Source organism: Schistocerca piceifrons, chromosome 2, assembly GCF_021461385.2.
Source record: "Schistocerca piceifrons isolate TAMUIC-IGC-003096 chromosome 2, iqSchPice1.1, whole genome shotgun sequence".
NCBI classification, from domain to species: domain Eukaryota; kingdom Metazoa; phylum Arthropoda; class Insecta; order Orthoptera; family Acrididae; genus Schistocerca; species Schistocerca piceifrons.
In genome coordinates this window covers 750,793,506-750,814,430 of record NC_060139.1, presented here as the reverse complement: position 1 = coordinate 750,814,430, position 20,925 = coordinate 750,793,506, and the positions used below count along the sequence as shown (strand labels likewise).

General features: G+C 38.3%; 1 protein-coding gene across 2 annotated transcripts in view; it reads left to right on the top strand.

The window, feature by feature from the left end:
- LOC124775056 (serine/threonine-protein kinase mTOR) overlaps positions 1–20,925 on the top strand; it is a 269,759-nt gene that overhangs the window by 26,330 nt on the left and 222,504 nt on the right. For both annotated transcript variants that reach the window (XM_047249846.1, XM_047249847.1), the window contains exons 5-6: positions 13,883–14,079; positions 20,180–20,378. In XM_047249846.1, coding sequence (XP_047105802.1) covers positions 13,883–14,079; positions 20,180–20,378 — 396 coding nt within the window. The remainder of the gene's footprint in view (positions 1–13,882; positions 14,080–20,179; positions 20,379–20,925) is intronic.

Sequence of the window (20,925 nt, the reverse complement as noted above, 5' to 3'; positions counted from 1 at the left end):
GGGATAATCCTGATCGACTATCTTGAAAAGGGTAAGGCTATTACAGGTGCATATTATTCATTCGTTATTGGACTGTTTGAAAACCGGGCTGCAAGAAAAACGCCGGAGATTGGACCCCAAAAAAGTCCTTTTCCATCACGACAATGCACCAGCACACACCTCAGCAGTTGTGGTCACAAAATTAATGGAAATAGGATTCCAACTCGTTTCACATCCCTCCTATTCTCCAGACTTGGCCCCCTCAGACTATTTGTTCCCCAATTTGAAGAAATTGCTGGCAGGACAAAGATTTTATTCAAATGAGGAGGTGATTGCAGCAACTAATAGCTATTTTGCAGACTTGGACAATTCCTATTATTCAGAAGTGATCAACAAATTAGAACAGTGTTGGACAAAGTTTACCCCAAACATGTAAGTAGTTTTTATTTTTGCATGGACTTTTCAAACGCCTCTCATATATGTTTTATGTATATCAGACTCTTCAGAAGGATGTACACTACAAAATGAAAATATTTTTGAAAATTCGATTTTTTTAAATATTTGACTTCGTATCTCAAACGCTTGAGGGAGGGAACCAGGGTACAGATTGGGGTGGGGGGAGTGGGGGGGGGGGTTACGCCACTATCTTAGCATTGCCCTGGTTCAGAAATATCGTAGATCCGAGGCTGATGCGCAGTCTGAGTTATAGTGGGAAAGTGTGTAGTCTCCATGTGACCCGTGTTAACATTTAGTGATTTTGCTGTTTCCTCTTTGTTTATTGCTCACACATCAAATCAAAATAAAATGGATTTCTGTGGCCAGGAGCTATCAAGTGAATTAAAATACATTCACATAAGTATGGAAGGCTAATATATGTTATTAGTTTCAGATTTTATTTTATTTCCACTTCACTGACAGCCACGAATTAATCATCTTGTAGAACAATGAAGCTATTTTTGTCAGTTTGCTAAAGAAATTTGGTTTTTATTAATCTTTTACACTGAGGCAGTCATTGTGTTTGAAACAAAGTGTTTAGTTCGACGCTGTTGGCTAATTTCAACTGCTCACTGCATTTCAAGTGCACGTTTTTGTGTTCTAGCACGTATGGCATTATGCCATAATAAAGAATCAAAAATGAATTAATACAGTACTGGTACGCTAAGAAAAGTTACATCCTGACACCCACACTGAAAAGCTTAATATCAGGTCGAGGCTTACTTCATTGGGAATCTGGACATACGAATGTGCTCTTTAAGTATGCACTTTAAATGTGCCATTTTAGTATGGTTCACGGAATTCCGATGCTCTTGGCTTATCCTCTGATGTCTTTCTTCTTTTATGACATAACATAAGATCTTTTAATGTTTTACACGTACGAACATACAGACTTCCTGTGTCATAGCAGCTGCCAAAGCACAGTGGTGCCTGTTATCTGGTGCTCTCTGACGACTACTGAAATGAACCTATTTCTAATAGGTTATGGGAAAATATTGTGAATGGTGGTTTGAAAAGCATTACTTTCAAAGTAAATATCCTTTTATACAAGTTGAACTATGTGCGAGAATGTACGATGAATTTCTTAAATCACAGAGCATTTGATGACGAACCATTTAGAAGTATTTTGAGCCCAGAAGATCAGACATTCATGTCATTATTATGAGCAAATTGATGTAGTGCTACGGGAAGCTCTCTCTCCTCTGAGGTATTTGAGGACAAGTCACTGGACTCTGCTAAAAATTTTACTGGCGCATTTCTGTGATATATTTTAATTATGAACATTATATGTATACTTCGGGAAGATTCAAGTTGGATTACATCATAGTGAGACAGAGATTATGGAATCAGGTACTGAACTGTAAGGTGTAGCCAGGAACAAGTACAGACTCTGATCACAATAAGTAATGATGAAGAGTAGACTGAAGTGTAAGAGAATCAGGCAAAAGAATTAGTGTGTGAAGAAGTGAAATACTGAAGTGTTACAGAATGATGAGATGTATTTGGAGCTCTCTAAAACAGCAGAAAAATTTATTACCAATGTAGGCAGTTCAGTTGAAGAGCAGTGGAAATCTTTAAAAAAAGCAATTGCAAAAGTTGCACAGACAAAAAAAGGTACAAGGAAGGCAACTCCCAAGAAACATTGGGTAACAAATTAAATACTTCAGTTGGTCAACAAAAGAAGGAAGTACGGAAATGTTCAGGGAAAGACAAGAATGCAGCACTATGTATCACTTAGGAATGAAATAAATAGGAACTGCAGGGAACCCCAGGTGAAATAGCTGCAGGAAAAATGTGACATTATTGAAAAAGAAATGCTCGTCTGAAAGACTGATTTAGCATACATGAAAGTCAAAACAGCCGTATTTGATGTTAAAAGCAAAGTTCTCAACATTGAGTGCAATGAGAATTCCACTGTTAATCACAGAGGAGAGAGCAGATAAATGGGAAGAGTACATTGGCACCCCCTAATGGGAGGTACTGTATGACGGTGTGATAGAAGTAGAAAAGGGAGTCGGTATGGAAGACACAGAGGACACAGTATTAGAGTCAGAGTTTAATAGGGCTTCGGAAGACTTTTGATAAAATGAATCAGAAAGGTAAATAATATCACTTTGAAATTTCCAAGACCATTTGGAGGAATGTCAACCAAACATTATTCAAGTTGGTGTGTAGAATATGTGAGACTATCATCAAACTTTTCGAAACCTACCATCCACACAATACTGAAAAGAACAAGGGCACACAAGTGCAAGAACTATGGCACAATAGGCTTATCAGCTTATAAAAGCAAATTACTAACAATAATAATATACTAAAGAATGGGAAAAAAATGTGGGTCTGTTAGATGACCAATTTGACAGGTAAAGGCACCAGAGAGGCAGTTCTGATAATATGTTTGGTAATGGAAACAAGACTTATGAAATTCAAGGCATGTTTACATGATTTTTTGACCTAAAAGAAAGAACCCTATAATTTAAAATTGTGTAAGATGTTCAAAATTCTGAGAAAAATGGGAGTAAACTATAGGGGACAGTAGGTACTGTACAGTATGTTCAGTAACAAAGAGAAAACAGTAAGAATGGAGAACCAATAATGAAATATACTGACTAAAAATTGTGCAAGACAGGGATGCAGTCTTTCACGCCTACTGTTCAATGTGTACACCAAAGGAGCATGACAGAAATAAAGAAAAGGTACAAGAGTAAGATTAAAATTCGGAGTGAAAGGATATAATTGATAATGAAACTTCCTGGCAGATTAAAAGTGTGTGCTGGACTGAGACACGAACTCGGGACTTTCGCCTTTCACAGGCAAGTGCTCTACCGACTAAGCTACCCAAGCACGACTCACAACCCATCCTCATAGCTTTACTTCCGCCAGTACCTCATCTCCTACCTTCCAAACTTCACAGAAACTCTCCTGTAAAACTTGCAGAACTAGCATTCCTGGAGGAAAGGATATTTCCGAGACATGGCTTTGCCACAGCCTGGGGGATGTTTCTGGAATGAAATTTTCACCCTGCAACATAGTGTGCACCGATATGAAACTTCCTGGCAGATTAAAACTGTGTGCCGGACCGAGACTTGAACTCAGGTCGTGAGTCGTGCTTGGGTAGCTCAGTTGGTAGAGCACTTGCCTGCAAGTGGCAAAGGTCCCGATTTCGAGTCTCAGTCTGGCACACAGTTTTAATCTGCCAGGAAGTTTCATATCAGCACACACTCTGCTGCAGAGTGAAAATTTCATTCTGGATCAATGATAATATTCACTAATGACATTGGTATCCTCAGTAAGAGTAAAGTAGCATTAGAGGACCCGTTGAATAGAATGAACAGTCAAATGAGTGCAGAGTGTGGGTTGAGAGTAAACTGAAGAAAGATAAAAGTATGAGGACTTGGACTGGCAGAAATGTCAGTGATAAACTTAATATCAAAATTTTTGACCACATAGTGGATGAAATGAAGAAATTCTGCTACCTTGGAACCAAAAATTCATACGATGGATGGAGTGAAGGGGACATGGAAGGTAGTCTAGCACAGGAATAGAGGACATTTATGACTGACAAAAATTTACTAGTATCAAATATAAGCCTTAATTTGAGGAAGAAATTTGTAGGATGGATGTTTGTATGGTAGGGAAACAAGAGCTTGGGGGGGGGGGGGGGGGGGAGGACTGGAAAAGAAGAGAATTGAAATGTTTTAGATGTGGTGCTGTAGAAGGATGTTGAAAATTAAGTGGACTGATAAGGAATGAAGAGGTTCTCTGCAGAATCAGCAAAGAAAGGAACATATGCAAAATACTGACAACAAGAAGGGTCAGGATGGTAGGACATACATTAAAACTTCAGGGAATAACCTCCAGGGTACTAGAATGATTTGAAGAGAGTAAAAACTGTTGATTAAAACAGAGATTGGAATGCATCCAACAAATAATTGAGGATGTATGATGCAAGTGCTACTTTGTGATGAGAAGCTTGCCACAAGATAGGAAATTGTGGCAGTCCACATCAAACCAATCAGATTATTGATGACTCAAATAAAAAAGAAAAATAGAGAGAGCTTTTGATGATGTTGACTGGGACACACTCTTTGAAATTCTCATTGTAGCTAATATAAGATACATGCAGTGAAAAGTTATCAACCACTTGAACAGAAACCATATTGCACTTGTAAGAGTTAAGGACATGAAAGTGAAGCCATAGTTGAGAAGGGACTAGAACAGTGTTGTGCCCTCTCCCCAGTGTTATTCAATCAGTACGATAAACAAGTAATACAGAAACCAAGGGAAATTTGGAAAGCAAATTAAAGTTGAGTGAGAAATTATATAAACTTTTAAGGAGTACCGATGACATTGTAATTCTGTCAGAGGCAGCAAATGATTTGGAAGTTCAATTGAAAGGAATGGATACTATCTTGAAAAAAGTGGTAAGATACTAAACAAAAGTAAAACAGGGGTAGTGGGATTCAATCGACTTAAGTCAGCTGATGCTTTGCGAATTAAATTATGCAATGAGTCAATGGGTTTTGCTATTTTGCCAGCAGAATAACTGACAGTGGTCAGAGAAAGATTATATAAAACACATACTGGCAATAACGAGAAAAGCATTTCTAAAAGAGAATGGCATCTTAATATGAAGTGCAAATTTAAGTGTTGGGAAGTCATTCTTGAAGGTATTTGTCTGGAGGGTAACCTCATACAGAAATGAAACGTTGATGATTAACAGTACAGGCAAGAAGAGAATAGAAGCATTTGAAATGTGTATTACAGATAAATTCTGAAAATGAAATGAGTGGATTAAGTAAGTAATGAGAAGATGCCAAGCCAAATTGGGGAAAAAAGAAATTTGTGACATAACTTGATTGACAGAAGAGAGGGATTGACACGACACATCCTAAAGTTTCTTAGTTTTACTAATGATAAGAAGTGTTGGGGGGGGGGGGGGTGTAAAATTGTAGAGGGAGACCAGGCTAGCATACAGTAAGCTGGTTCAAATGGATGTGGGTTGTGGTAGCTATACAGAGATGAAGAGGCTTGCACAGGATAGACTAATGTGGAGAGCTGCATCAAACCAGTCTTTGAACTGCAACAACAATAACAACAAAAACAAATTAGGATGGATCATAAATGATGTTGACCATAGACTTTCACCAGAAATGTTCCTGGCATTTACCTAGAATGCTGTGTGAAAACTACAGAAAATGCGAATGATGAGGACTTTATTTATGCCTTTTGCATAGTACTACCCTCTTTGTCTTTTGCTTTTTGTCATATTCCCTTTCTTTTTTACATGTGACTTTTTAATTTTTGTATTGCTTCAGTTATCACTTTTATTCACATAATGTAAACTGGAAAGCATTGGTGAGTGAAAATAATCACTCGCCATTAAGTTCAGGCATTGAGTAGTTGACAGACACACAAATAATACTGAACTCATTGAGAAGTTTCCAGGCAATGTCTTTTCTTGGATGGAAAATACACACACGCACACACACACACACACACACACACACACACACACACACACACACACACACACATATATATATATTTGAGTCTTGTTTATTCGCCACCCAGCTGTGCAAAGCTAAAATATTTATATTGAGCCATGAGTGAAGTATTCATTTCAGAAGTAAAATAGTTCAAAGCCATTTGTCCACGCACTCAATGTGCAGTTGGACATTGAAACAGGGGATGATAGAGAGAAGACTGAAACACTAAATTGCTTATTCCGAAACTGTCTCACCAAGGGAAGTTGTACTGCAGTTCCTCCTTTCAGTTGTTGCACCAACACCAAAATAATAGATATGAAAATAAGTGATCATGGTATGGAAAATCAACTAAAATCACTTAACAGGGGAAAGGTGTCTAGATCTGATGTGGCAACTACATTATACATTATGCAAACAAACTGTCTTTTCTTCTTGGAAGCTGCAGGAGTGAAATATGCACAGGTCATTTGTGTTTTCAAGAAAAGTTGTCACAGGGATGCAAACAACTATAGGCATACATCGCTGATGTCAGTGTGTTGTAGAATTTAGAAGCAAGATTTATGCTGGTGTGTTATGACCAGATTTTAAACTGTAAGACATTTCCAGGTGCAGATGTGGACTCTGATCATACTTTATTTGGCTATGAACTGTAGGTTAAGACTGTGGAATTTGCAAAATGGTAGGAAATTGAGAAGATAGGACCTGGATAAGTTGGAAGAGAGAGAGATTGTTGAGAGTTTCAAAGGGAGTCTTAGGCAACTTTTAACTGAACAGGGGAAAGTAATACAGTAGAAGGCGAGTGGTTAACTTTGAGAGATGAAATAGTGAAGGCAGGAGAAGATCAAATCAGTAAAAAGACAAAGCCTAATATAATTTGTTGGATATCACAGAAGATATTGAATGTAATTGATGAAAGGTGAGAATATAAAAGTGTAACAAATAAAGCCAGCAAATAGGAATACAAACGTCAAAAAAATGAGATTGACAGAAGCTGCAAAATGGACAAGGAATAATGGCTAGGGAACAAATGTAAGTCTATAGAGGCATGTATAGACTAGGGATAACACATACAGGAAAATTAGAGAGAACTGTGGAAAATGGAGAATAAGCTGTATGAATGTGAAGATCTCAGATCGAAAGCCAGTACAAAGCAATGATGGGAAAGCTGAAAGTTGGAAGGAATCTACTTGGAAGGCAATATTTTAGAATGAGAATAGGAAGTAGATGTAGATGAGATGGGAGGTATGATACTGCAGAAGAATTTGACAGAGCACTGAAAGACCTAATCCAAAACAAGGCCCTTGAAGTAGACGACATTCTGCGAAAATGCTGATATCCATGGGAGAGGCAACCATGATAGAACTACTCCACCTGGTGTGCAAGATGCATCAGAGAGAGATATACTCTCAAACTTCAAGAAGAATGTAATAATTCCACTTCCAAATAAAACAGATGCCAACAGGTGTGAATATTTTTGCACTACCAGTTTAATAAGTCATAGTCGCAAAATATTGACACAAATTACAGAAGAATGAAAGAAACTGTTAGAAGCTGACCTTAAGGAAGATCAGCTTTGGTTCCATAGAAATATTGGTAACAAGTGAGCAATACTGACCTTGTTGTTGTTGTTGTGGTCTTCAGTCCTGAGACTGGTTTGATGCAGCTCTCCATGCTACTCTATCCTGTGCAAGCTTTTTCATCTCCCAGTACCTACTGCAACCTACATCCTTCTGAATCTGCTTAGTGTATTCATCTCTTGGTCTCCCTCTACGATTTTTACCCTCCACGCTGCCCTCCAATACTAAATTGGTGATCCCTTGATGCCTCAGAACATGTCCTACCAACCGATCCCTTCTTCTGGTCAAGTTGTGCCACAAACTTCTCTTCTCCCCAATCCTATTCAATACTTCCTCATTAGTTATGTGATCTACCCATCTAATCTTCAGCATTCTTCTGTAGCACCACATTTCGAAAGCTTCTATTCTCTTCTTGTCCAAACTATTTATCGTCCATGTTTCACTTCCATACATGGCTACACTCCATACGAATACTTTCAGAAATGACTTCCTGACACTTAAATCTATACTGGATGTTAACAAATTTCTCTTCTTCAGAAACGCTTTCCTTGCCATTGCCAGCCTACATTTTATATCCTCTCTACTGCGACCATCATCAGTTATTTTGCTCCCCAAATAGCAAAACTCCTTTACTACTTTAAGTGCCTCATTTCCTAATCTAATTCCCTCAGCATCACCCGAATTAATTAGACTACATTCCATTATCCTTGTTTTGCTTTTGTTGATGTTCATCTTATATCCTCCTTTCAAGACACTGTCCATTCCATTCAACTGCTCTTCCAAGTCCTTTGCTGTCTCTGACAGAATTACAATGTCATCGGCGAACCTCAACGTTTTTATTTCTTCTCCATGAATTTTAATACCTACTCCGAATTTTTCTTTTGTTTCCTTTACTGCTTGCTCAATATACAGATTGAACAACATCGGGGAGAGGCTACAACCCTGTCTTACTCCCTTCCCAACCACTGCTTCCCTTTTATGTCCCTCGACTCTTATAACTGCCATCTGGTTTCTGTACAAATTGTAAATAGCCTTTCGCTCCCTGTATTTTACCCCTGCCACCTTTAGAATTTGAAAGAGAGTATTCCAGTCAACATTGTCAAAAGCTTTCTCTAAGTCTACAAATGCTAGAAACGTAGGTTTGCCTTTCCTTAATCTTTCTTCTAAGATAAGTCGTAAGGTCAGTATTGCCTCACGTGTTCCAGTGTTTCTACAGAATCCAAACTGATCTTCCCCGAGGTTGGCTTCTACTAGTTTTTCCATTCGTCTGTAAAGAATTCGTGTTAGTATTTTGCAGCTGTGACTTATTAAGCTGATAGTTCGGTAATTTTCACATCTGTCAACACCTGCTTTCTTTGGGATTGGAATTATTATATTCTTCTTGAAGTCTGAGGGTATTTCGCCTGTTTCATACATCTTGCTCACCAGATGGTAGAGTTTTGTCAGGACTGGCTCTCCCACGGCCGTCAGTAGTTCCAATGGAATATTGTCTACTCCGGGGGCCTTGTTTCGACTCAGGTCTTTCAGTGCTCTGTCAAACTCTTCACGCAGTATCATATCTCCCATTTCATCTTCATCTACATCCTCTTCTATTTCCATAATATTGTCCTCAAGTACATCGCCCTTGTATAGACCCTCTATATACTCCTTCCACCTTTCTGCTTTCCCTTCTTTGCTTAGAACTGGGTTTCCATCTGAGCTCTTGATATTCATACAAGTCGTTCTCTTATCTCCAAAGGTCTCTTTAATTTTCCTGTAGGCGGTATCTATCTTACCCCTAGTGAGATAGGCCTCTACATCCTTACATTTGTCCTCTAGCCATCCCTGCTTAGCCATTTTGCACTTCCTGTCGATCTCATTTTTGAGACGTTTGTATTCCTTTTTGCCTGTTTCACTTACTGCATTTTTATATTTTTCCTTTCATCAATTAAATTCAATATTTCTTCTGTTACCCAAGGATTTCTACTAGCCCTCGTCTTTTTACCTACTTGATCCTCTGCTGCCTTCACTACTTCATCCCTCAAAGCTACCCATTCTTCTTCTACTGTATTTATTTCCCCCATTCCTGTCAATTGCTCCCTTATGCTCTCCCTGAATCTCTGTACAACCTCTGGTTCTTTTAGTTTATCCAGGTCCCATCTCCTTAAATTCCCACCTTTTTGCAGTTTCTTCAGTTTTAATCTACAGGTCATAACCAATAGATTGTGGTCAGAGTCCACATCTGCCCCTGGAAATGTCTTACAATTTAAAACCTGGTTCCTAAATCTCTGTCTTACCATTATATAATCTATCTGATACCTTTTAGTATCTCCAGGGTTCTTCCATGTATACAACCTTCTTTCATGATTCTTAAACCAAGTGTTAGTTATGATTATGTTGTGCTCTGTGCAAAATTCTACCAGGCGGCTTCCTCTTTCATTTCTGTCCCCCAATCCATATTCACCTACTATGTTTCCTTCTCTCCCTTTTCCTACACTCGAATTCCAGTCACCCATGACTATTAAATTTTCGTCTCCCTTCACAATCTGAATAATTTCTTTTATTTCATCATACATTTCTTCAATTTCTTCGTCATCTGCAGAGCTAGTTGGCATATAAACTTGTACTCCTGTAGTAGGTGTGGGCTTCGTATCTATCTTGGCCACAATAATGCGTTCACTATGCTGTTTGTAGTAGCTTACCCGCATTCCTATTTTCCTATTCATTATTAAACCTACTCCTGCATTACCCCTATTTGATTTTGTGTTTATAACCCTGTAGTCACCTGACCAGAAGTCTTGTTCCTCCTGCCACCGAACTTCACTAATTCCCACTATATCTAACTTCAACCTATCCATTTCCCTTTTTAAATTTTCTAACCTACCTGCCCGATTAAGGGATCTGACATTCCACGCTCCGATCCGTAGAACGCCAGTTTTCTTTCTCCTGATAACGACATCCTCTTGAGTAGTCCCCGCCCGGAGATCCGAATGGGGGACTATTTTACCTCCGGAATATTTTACCCAAGAGGACGCCATCATCATGTAATCATACAGTAAAGCTGCATGCCCTCGGGAAAAATTACGGCTGTAGTTTCCCCTTGCTTTCAGCCGTTCGCAGTACCAGCACAGCAAGGCCGTTTTGGTTATTGTTACAAGGCCAGATCAGTCAATCATCCAGACTGTTGCCCTTGCAACTACTGAAAAGGCTGCTGCCCCTCTTCAACTTAGAAAATAGATTAAAGAAAGGCAAACCTGTGTTCATAGCATTTCTAGGCCTAGAGACAGTTTTTGACAGTGTTGGCTGGAATACACTCTTTGAAATTCTGAAGGTAGCAGGGGTAAAATGCAGAGAGCAAAAGGTTATGTTCAAATTATACAGAAACCAGATTGCAGTTATAAGACTCAAAGGACATGAAAGGGAAGCAGTGGTTGAGAAGGCAGTGAGACAGAACGGTAGCCTATCCACAATGTTGTTCAGTCTGTACATGAGCAAGCAGTAAAAGAAGCCAAAGAAAAATTTGGAGAAGGAATTAAAGTCCAGGGAGGAGAAATAAAAACTTGGAGATTTGCCAGTTTGTAACTCTGCCAGTGAGAGCAAAGGACTTCGAAGTGCAGTTGAATGGGATGGACAGCGTCTTGAAAGTAGGATACAAGATTAACACTAACAAAAGAAAAACAAGGGTAACTGAATGTAGTCAAATCAGGCAGTGCTGAGGGAATTACATTTGGAAATGCACATGGAAAGTCATAGATGAGTTTATCTATGTGAGCAGTAAAATAACTGATGTTGGACGAAGCAGAGGGGATGCAAAATGTAGACTGGCAGTGGCAAGAAAAACATTTGTGAAAAAGAGAAGTTTGTTAACATGTAATGTAAATTTAAATGTTAGGTAATCTTTTCTGGAGGCATTTATCTGGAGTGTAGCACAATTGTGGTACAAAAGAATGCTGAAGATGAGATGGTTGTATAACGTAACTTCTGAGGAAGTACTGAATAGAATTGGGGAGAATAGAAATTTGTGGCATAACTTGACTGAAACAATGGATCAGTAGATAGGACACAGTCTGAGTCATCAAGGAATCATCAGTTTAGTTTTGGAGGGAAGTATGGGGGTGTAAAAACTGCAGATCAAGGCCAAGAGACAGATACAATAAGCAGGTCCAAAGGGATATGGGTTGCAGTATTTACTCAAAGATGAAGAGGCTTACACTGGATGGAGTAGCATAGAGAGCTGCATCAAAACAGTATTTGGACTGGAGACAACAGCAATGGCATTATAATGTTTCTGAAGGTCTAAAATCTCATCTGTAGGAACCGATGTGAATACAACAAACAACATTTATGTGAAACTTAGCTCGCTCTGTTTGTCTGTGAGAGTCAGTAGGCAGTAGAGAGTTCTGGCTCAGTTGATGCCTTATCTTCTGGAAGACATTTGACACAGTTCTGCATCATCACACAATGCAAAAAACATGGGAATAAAGAATATCAGACTAGCTTTGTGATTAGATTGAAGAGCTCCTAGTAAACAGAACACAGCATGTCATTCTTAACAGGAATATGTCAGGTTGCCCATGGACAGATGCAGGTAGCATAGGCTAACCAACAAATGGCCTTATTGCACTGCATTTCTGCTTTGTCTGATGCACCAGCCTTTTGCGCACCCCTGCCCTTAGACATTCAGCTGAGGCATACAGTCATACAGGCTACACTCTGCTTGGCTGCCTGCACATGAGCTGTTATGCATACACTTGCCCACACACGGGCACTCAAACTGAAGAGCATAACATAGTGGATAGCATGTAAAGCTTTATGAGACTGTTCATGGATGATGCTGTTGTATACAGATAAGTCATAACACTAGTAAGTTGTAGCAAATGCATTAAGTCCTGCAGAATGTCGACACTTGGTAGTGAGGATTAGCAGTTGATCCTTAACATAAACAAATGTAACATATTGCATATAAATAAAAGGAAAGACCCATTACTGTAAGATTAAGCAATTACTGTAGAATTAATGGAAGCAGTCACAGCTGCTAAATATCATGAAGTATGCATACATAATGATTTAAAATGGAACTAACATGTAAAACTAATCATAGGAAAGGCCAATGTCAAACTGAGATTCATTTAAAGGATATCAGAAAGTGTATGCCACACATGAATGGGATGGCTTACAAAACTCTCATTTAACTAGTTCTTGAGCATTGTTCATCAGTCTGTCATCCGTAACAAGTAGGATTAATAGGAAAGAGAGAGATGATCCAAAGAAGAATAGTGTGTTTTGTCACAGATTTATTTAGTAAGTGTGAATGCACCTCTGAGTTGCTCATACAACCCCAGTGACAGACACTACAAGAGAGGCATGTTGCATCACAATGTGGATTGCTAATAAAATTCCGATATATAGCTTCCTACCATGTAAGTCTAGTAAAAAGACCATGAAGATAAAATTATGTGATCTCTCAGATTTTCTCAGTATAATTGATTACTGGTGTTCTGCTAGGTGTTCAGCCAAACTGTTATTCCCATTTTATGCACAATATGTTGACAACTGAGTCAGTTTTTTTCCTTCAAGTGCTGCGAAAAATGGTGTTATGTGCACTTGCCGCCTGGACTCCAACCAAGCAGTGAACTGTTGACTGTTTGATGCCACTGTTTATAGTCAGTTTTGACTCTCAACATCTGCCACATCCTGTGATGCTTTTTTACTTATGACTTATTTATCTTGACATGGGATTAGGAAGGTTAGCATACTGAGAAGACAACCTTTCTTGTGGCACAGCTTATCCAACTTGCGTACATTGTGGAACATCTGCCTGTAGAGTGAAGTGATGTGATCTCTCAGATTTTCTGGGCGTGATTGATTAATGGTATGCTTCCAGTGAGTACACAACAGCACAACTTGAAGAAGACAACAGGTGGAATGTCAAAATATGGTGGCTAAGATGGGAACAACAATTCGGCTTAACATCTGGAAGCATACCATTAAGATAAAAATAGAGAGATTCAAGGCCAAATGGAGGCTTACCAACAGTACCGTGCACCATTTGTAACTGGAACAGGAAGGTTGGAAATGACGGTGGTACCCAAATTACCGTCCACAACACACCATAGTAAAGATCGAAGAGTATATCTATAAGTTACCAGTTTATCTTAGGTTGTCTCATACATGAGATTTCGTTATGTCAGCCTGAGTTCTCTCATAACTGTGAACCCAAAGATAAAGCTTTGGGTTTTTCTCTGTTACTGTAAACTTCTAGTGACTTACTATATACAACCTTATTTTCCTGATGCATCAGTGTGTAATTTTTTAAATGTATCTCCAATGAGCTGTTGTGATACACATGTCTTAAATTTGCAGGTTTTAGTACTGAGGGAACTGGCTGTTTCTATGCCAACATACTTCTTTCAACAAGTTCAGCAATTCTTTGATCTCATCTTTAATGCTATTCGTGATTCAAAAGCAGTTATTCGCGAAGGGGCTGTAGAGGCACTCAGAGCTGCACTTGTCGTGACAACACAGCGTGAAACAGCTAAACAAACCCAGAAACCATTGTGGTAAGTTATCAGTTATGTTCAATTGATGTATCAACTAATTAAATCAATTTTTATGTGTGACTGTGGCTCCAGTTGTTTTTGGTGGTGTCCAAATGTGGGACGCCATGCTACATAACAAATTAAAACATGCTTCTTGCCCCACATTACCTACTGTCTTTCTGCCTCTGTGTGTGTGTGTGTGTGTGTGTGTGTGTGTGTGTGTGTGTAAGCTGCATCATACATATATAAAATGTTCTGATTCATACATGGAAACCAGTGAAGTCTTTCAGTTCTATGGAATGTTCTCTCTCTCTCTCTCTCTCTCTCTCTCTCTCTCTCACACACACACACACACACACACACACACACACACACACACAATGTATTACAGTGTTATTTAAGTTATGTAAGGTAGTAAAGAATTTATGTGGAAACATTGTGTCAGAAGTGTTCCAGTCTAAAATTGGAGACTAAAAATATAAGGATAAGTAACATGTACAGTGATAATGCCATTCACATGTATAAAACCGACAGTTGTACAATTTGTAACATGTAACATTCCCGACAATTTATGTACTCCAGTAACCCGTACTGTAAGGGACGTACACGACAAGTAAATGTATGTCACATTATTCATGTAATGCTTTGACTTTAAGAACACACGCAAATAAATAACGGACCATACACTCGTAACTGACAGTAGGTCAGCACTGTATTGTGTACTTTCTTTTAAGAAATTGTCTTAGGATGATACTTACTACACAGTTTTCAGGCATTACCACACAAACAAACAAAGTATGGTACAGCACAGTAAATCTTGTGGCTGCTGTGCTACTTGTGATAGAAACAACTTAGTGGGACAGGTCATCCAGTGACAATTGCCACAAAATAAAAGAAATAGACCATAGCTCATTGCACAGCAACAGTTGCACAAGGAAACTTCACAGAGTGACAATTTCAGCCCAGTGTGCCACCTTCCACCTGACATGATTAGAATTGTGTAACTTTGTTAGAGTAGATCATCTATTGTGGCATTAGCTTAAGAAGTTTCAGTGTTACATAAATCTAGTAAACAGATCAAAACTACCTGTTCTGTTGCTCAGTGGTCACATTGCAACAAAAACAAAAGATGACAGACAAAGTCACAATACTTAATTCCATCTTCCAAAACTGCTTCATAGTGGAAGATCATAATGTGGTTCCTGTAGGGTCTTGTACCAAGGAAGCAAGGAAGAGGATTTTGTTACGGGTGGCCGGATCCTCTTTCTACAACACAAATGCACATGTGGATTAATACAGTTCTTTATTTACACAAACTTAATTGGAATAAAGTCCATGTGTTGTGGTACAAGCTCATCAGCAATAGCCCTCTTGCAGACAATATCGGTAACCTTGCGATTACAAACTTTAGTCCCAAGTGTGGTTGCTATCCACTGTTGTAGCCTGAGATGAACTACACCTGCTCTGCGATTAAACTGACAGACACCAAACTGAAGTGTGAGTTAGTTAGGCCCTCCGGTCAGTGGTGGTGGCCTAAATACTTGCTGTCGAGAGGGCGTTGGTAACATGTTGCTTGTCAGTGTGTCTATGGCCTCTCTCATGATAGGCAAGCTTGATCCAGTGCCTACTATTAATCTTTTCACTACATCTTTGCCGACTGGTATGCTTACGCCAGCACAGTTCCTCCTTTCAATATTCGCACTAATGCCGAAATGGCAGTTTTTGACAAGTGGTCTCAAAGTAAATAAACTAAAACCACTTAATAGTGGAAAGGCATCTGAAGTGAGTGAGAAACCTGTTAGACTCTACAGAGACTGAGCGGTAGAATTTGTTTCCCTTCTAGTAGCAGTTTATCATCGGTTGTTGTAGGAACGAAGGCTACTATTCAGTTAGAAAAAAATGCACAAGGCTTTCTCATTTTAATTAAAGGTAATAAGGTGGAAGTGCATAAGTATAGGCTTTATATTGCTGATGTCAGTCTGTGTAGAATTGTAGAACAGGTTTTATGCCCACACATTATGATGTTTTTGAGGAACAGTAGTCTCCATTATAAAAATCAACATGGTTTCTGCAAGCAGAGATCTTACAAAGTTCTGTTCATCCATGAGATCCAAGAGTGACATAGACAGTTGTGCCTTATTTGATGCCATATTCCTTGACTACGGGAAGACATTCAGTACAGTTCAGCACTGTTGTTTAGTGTACAAAATACAAGTTTACCAAGTGTCGGACAAGATTTGGGGCTGGATTCAGGATTTTCTTGTGGACAGAATTTAACATGTCATTATTAACTAAACAAATTGAAAAGAAGTACAAGTAGTTTCAGGAGTACCCAGAGGAAATATGATGGAACCATTACTGTTTACAATGCATATAAATGGTATAGTGGGTAAGACTGGAAGCACCAAGAGGCTTTTCGTAGATGATGTATTTGTCTGTAGGAGGGTAGCAACACCAAAAGACTGTATCGAAGCCTTACAGAGGATTGATGATTGATGCAGGGACTGGCAATTGAAACTCAGTGTAAATCAACATAATGCATTGTGCACAAATAGATCCACTACTATTCTATTACACTGTTGCAACAAATAACTGAAAACAGGAACTACCACAAAATATCTAGGAGTAAATGTCCAGAGTAACCTAAAGTGGAACAACCACATAAAGCAAATTTTAAGAGAATCAGATGCCAGCTTGAGACTGACTGGAAGACTCTTATAGCAATGTAAATATCCATTAAAGAAGATGTTTACTGAATTGGATTAATTGAAGAAGCAGAGAAGATTGAATGAAGAGAAGCACATTCATCACAATTTCATTCAGGTGTTACAGAGATGCTCAGAAACTCTAGTGACATATGCTACAAGAGAGGCATTGTACAACACGAAAACGTTTACTGTTGAAATGCTGGGGGAGTATGTTCCGGGAAAAGTCGGGGAGCACATTACTCCCTCCCACATGTGCTTCATAAAATAACCTCAGCAAGAAAATCAGAGAAATTAGAACATGTATGGAGTTTTACGATCTATCAATCAGTCACTCTTTCTACATACCATTTGTAAATGGAACTGGGAAGAGGAAGAAAGGTAATGCTGCCAGAAAGACCCTATGTCACATACCCTTAGAAGGTCTGTGGAGTGTAGATATAGAAGTAGATTGTGATTTCCAAGGATGTTTATTAATGCTGTCCTTTTTTACATAGTTTTGTGATTGTAAAAGTAATATAAAAAGGAGACAGGATTATTTCTTTACTTATCCTCTTAGTTTTCTCAGTACTGTTCTATGTTCATTCCATTAATTTCAATGTTGGGTCCATGAATATCTGTGTAACACTCTTTTATACATATGTTGTACTTATAGTTGTACATATTCTTTCTTGATAATTTTCTATCATTGCTGCTTTCCATTTTTAACCATCCCCAACCTATGCCTCCACTCTGTCCCCCTCCCCTCCCAGGAAGTAGGGAACTAACACCTCCAAAAGCTGCAATACCAGCTCCATGTACTGGCCCTGTTGAGTCATTCAATATTGACCATCCTCCGTATCATCTTCTGCCAATGGCGTCATTCAGTCATTCAGATGTGGTATGGAGGAACAAGGAGCCAGCATCTCTCTCTCCCTGCCATTGTCAGTTTACCAGACCTTGGCGCTGCTATGTGTCACTGAAGCAGCTCATCAGTTGGCATCATGAGGCTGAGTGCATCCCGTTCTAGCTCTCCTACTGCCAAAGAATCCCTTGCAGCCGTGGAAATTGAACTCAAATCCACCTCCTCTAACACTCAGTTACACTGACCATATAGCTATTGGAGTGGTCAAAAACTACGATAGTGTCATACATATTTACGTTTGTGTGTTGCAGCACTGGGAATTGAACTCAAGTCCTCCACATAACACTTAGGTACACTTGCCATTTAACTACTGAGGTGGACAAAACTTACAATAGTGTCATCTATATTTATGCGCGTCTATTGACAGTACAGTGTACTCTCAGTTATCCACAGTAATTGGGGATTTGAAACCCATGCATAATGAAATTCCACGAATAACCTGCAGTTGAAGTACACATTACTGTAAAATTAATTATAATGTCATAATTAAACTCACTTAACTAATGTTTATAATAAATTCTACTTTATTCATCATATTATTTGTGAAAATGCAGTACTTACGAAGAATAGAGTGCAAGCCAGTTTCACTTTACACTACACTTCTTTGAAACAAAATAATCTTGAATTAGGTTATGCCTCAGTAAAGTAGCTTGTCTTTTACACATTGCAGTATAAATCTAATGCAACATTGGCTTGTCAGAAAGGGGAGCATCTTCATGCTGTTGCAGGTAGTCCAGTAACCCTTTGGTCCATTGAAGTGCTGATGCATAATTGATTACTGCTTCTGGAATTAGGAGAATGTTCTCATCTATGTCACTGTCAGTCACCTTGTACTCGCTGAACAATAGCACTGTCACTAATATCTCATGACCTGCTTCTGTGCAGTCCATGTCAAACTAATGAGAATTATTTTTGTTATCGACAGTTTCACACCCTGGAGTACTTTTTAAAACAGCAGCTAACATTTCTAATGAGCTATCTTCTTTGTCACTGAAATCACTGGTTTCATCAAATTTGGGATTAATATTTATCCACAACTTGGCTGTGGTTGATTGTTTTACCTTATGCCACGCCTTTAACATTTCATAAATTGCATCTAGCATGTTCAGTTGTTTCCAAAATCTTTGAATATTGTTGCCATCATCAACAAGTTTTTGTAGCAGATTTCTTCTACAATATTTTCTTCATGGCAGCAATGGCACTCTGATCCATTGACTGAATTAAAGCTGTCACATTAGGGGGTAAATATTTTACAGATATTATCTTGTCATCCGATTTCAGAACAAGTTCGTTCAGATGCAATGGTACATCATTTAGTAATAGTGCAGCTCTTGCAGATAGACCCTTTGACATTAAATGTTCTTGCAACTGTGGCACAAAGCAATTGTGGAACCATGTTTGAAATATTGTGCAGTCCATCCAGGCCCCTTTCTTGTGAAAATAATGGACAGGTAAATTGTGCATATCTTTTCCTTTGAAACAGCATGATTTTTTAGCTTTACCTATTGTATCAAACTTAACTTTATGTGATCCTGTACCATTAGCACAACAGAACACAGTTATTGTTCCCTTATTTGATTTATAGCCAGGTGCACTATGCTCTCTCTCAAAAGCTAAAGCTTCCAAAACAGCCCAGTTTCATCTATGTGGTATATTTTCTCCACCTTTAAATTTTCTCATGCAATCTCCCAGGTGCCATGATGCTGTTTGAATCTTGTTACTCACTCTGAAGTTGCATTTAAATCTACTTCAATCTCAAAGATTTTGAAGAGAAACTGGACCAGTCTGCTGCATATTGGGCCACATACTTGTGTGCCCTCTTCTGTTTTCTGCTGAAACCATTGTACATGGATTTATCCAGTTCTGCGTATGTAGACATTTTCATAACCTTCCACATTGACTACCCTTTAGATGAATGAGATTGAATATTTTGTCTTTGTTTTTCCAGATATCACAGATTATTTGTTTTTACAAATATCACAGATTGTAATGTCATCCACATTGTAAATCTGTACCATTTCCTTTTTTGAGTTTCTGTATTATTTCCAGTTTGTGCACTAACAGAACAATGTTCCCTATAACAGTGCCATCCAGTGCTTGAGGTGTACGAGCAGCAAATTGTTTACTACACTTGTATTGTAAGGCGATATCATTGTTCACTGCTGATCACTCCCAGGCAAAAGAAAAATTTTTAGCATCTTAAAGGAGAAATAATAGGCCGTGGATAATCCGCTCGTGGATAACTGATATTTTACTGTATTAAATATAAATATTTTACCTCCTGAATGGAAGTACAGGCCATCAGTTCTCTCATAATTTTATAATTACATGGAGTGATTTTTTCCTTTTGATACAGAATTACTATGTCTTCCACAGACAAATTTAACTTTTAGCAGTAATCTAATGGCGAGAATATTTGCCGGTACCACCTGTTTGGCAACTACTGCCAGTATGATTATTTGTACTGATTAACAGTCTTACAGTTATCAGTCTTTTGTTTCTTGCTTTTCAGGTATAAACAGTGCTATGATGAGGCAATTACTGGATTTGAAGATATATACACAAGAGAAAAGGGAGTGAACCGGGATGATAGAATTCATGGCTCCTTACTTGTCCTTAATGAACTTTTGCGGTGTAGCAATGCTGAATGGGAACGAAATTATGAAGGACTGATGGAAAAAATTGTCTGCCAACCCAATCCTCAAAATAATGTAAGTGATTATTTGTTTTTTTTTTTTTTTTTTTAAACCAAAATATATGTATACTTTTGTTTCAGACCATTTGCTTCCCATTTCAGACCATTTGCTTCCCAACTGAAACGTTTTTTGTAACAATTGCACTTCTACAAAATAATGCATGCTACAGCATGTTTATAAATCACTCCATTTTATTCATTGTATATTTTGCAGTCTGTACCAACCTAAACAGAAACCATACATGGTAATTATAAGTAACGATACTCTAAAAAAAAAGAAAGACATTCATGATTCTTTGGACCATCATTTCACTTGTACTGTTGTCCTTAGTTCCATTGTTTAAATTTATGTATCATAATTGTTAATGTGATTAATTATTAAAATATTTCATGGCTTTTATTGAATAGGTCTTCTAATGTGCTAACGCATTGGAGCTGACCAACATACTGCATACATTCAATTAGTTTTAGCCTTAAATTCACAATATGTAGGTAATAAATTATTCCCTTTCAGTTTATTATGAATTATTGAAATATGTATTAATTTGTAAGTTGTGACAATA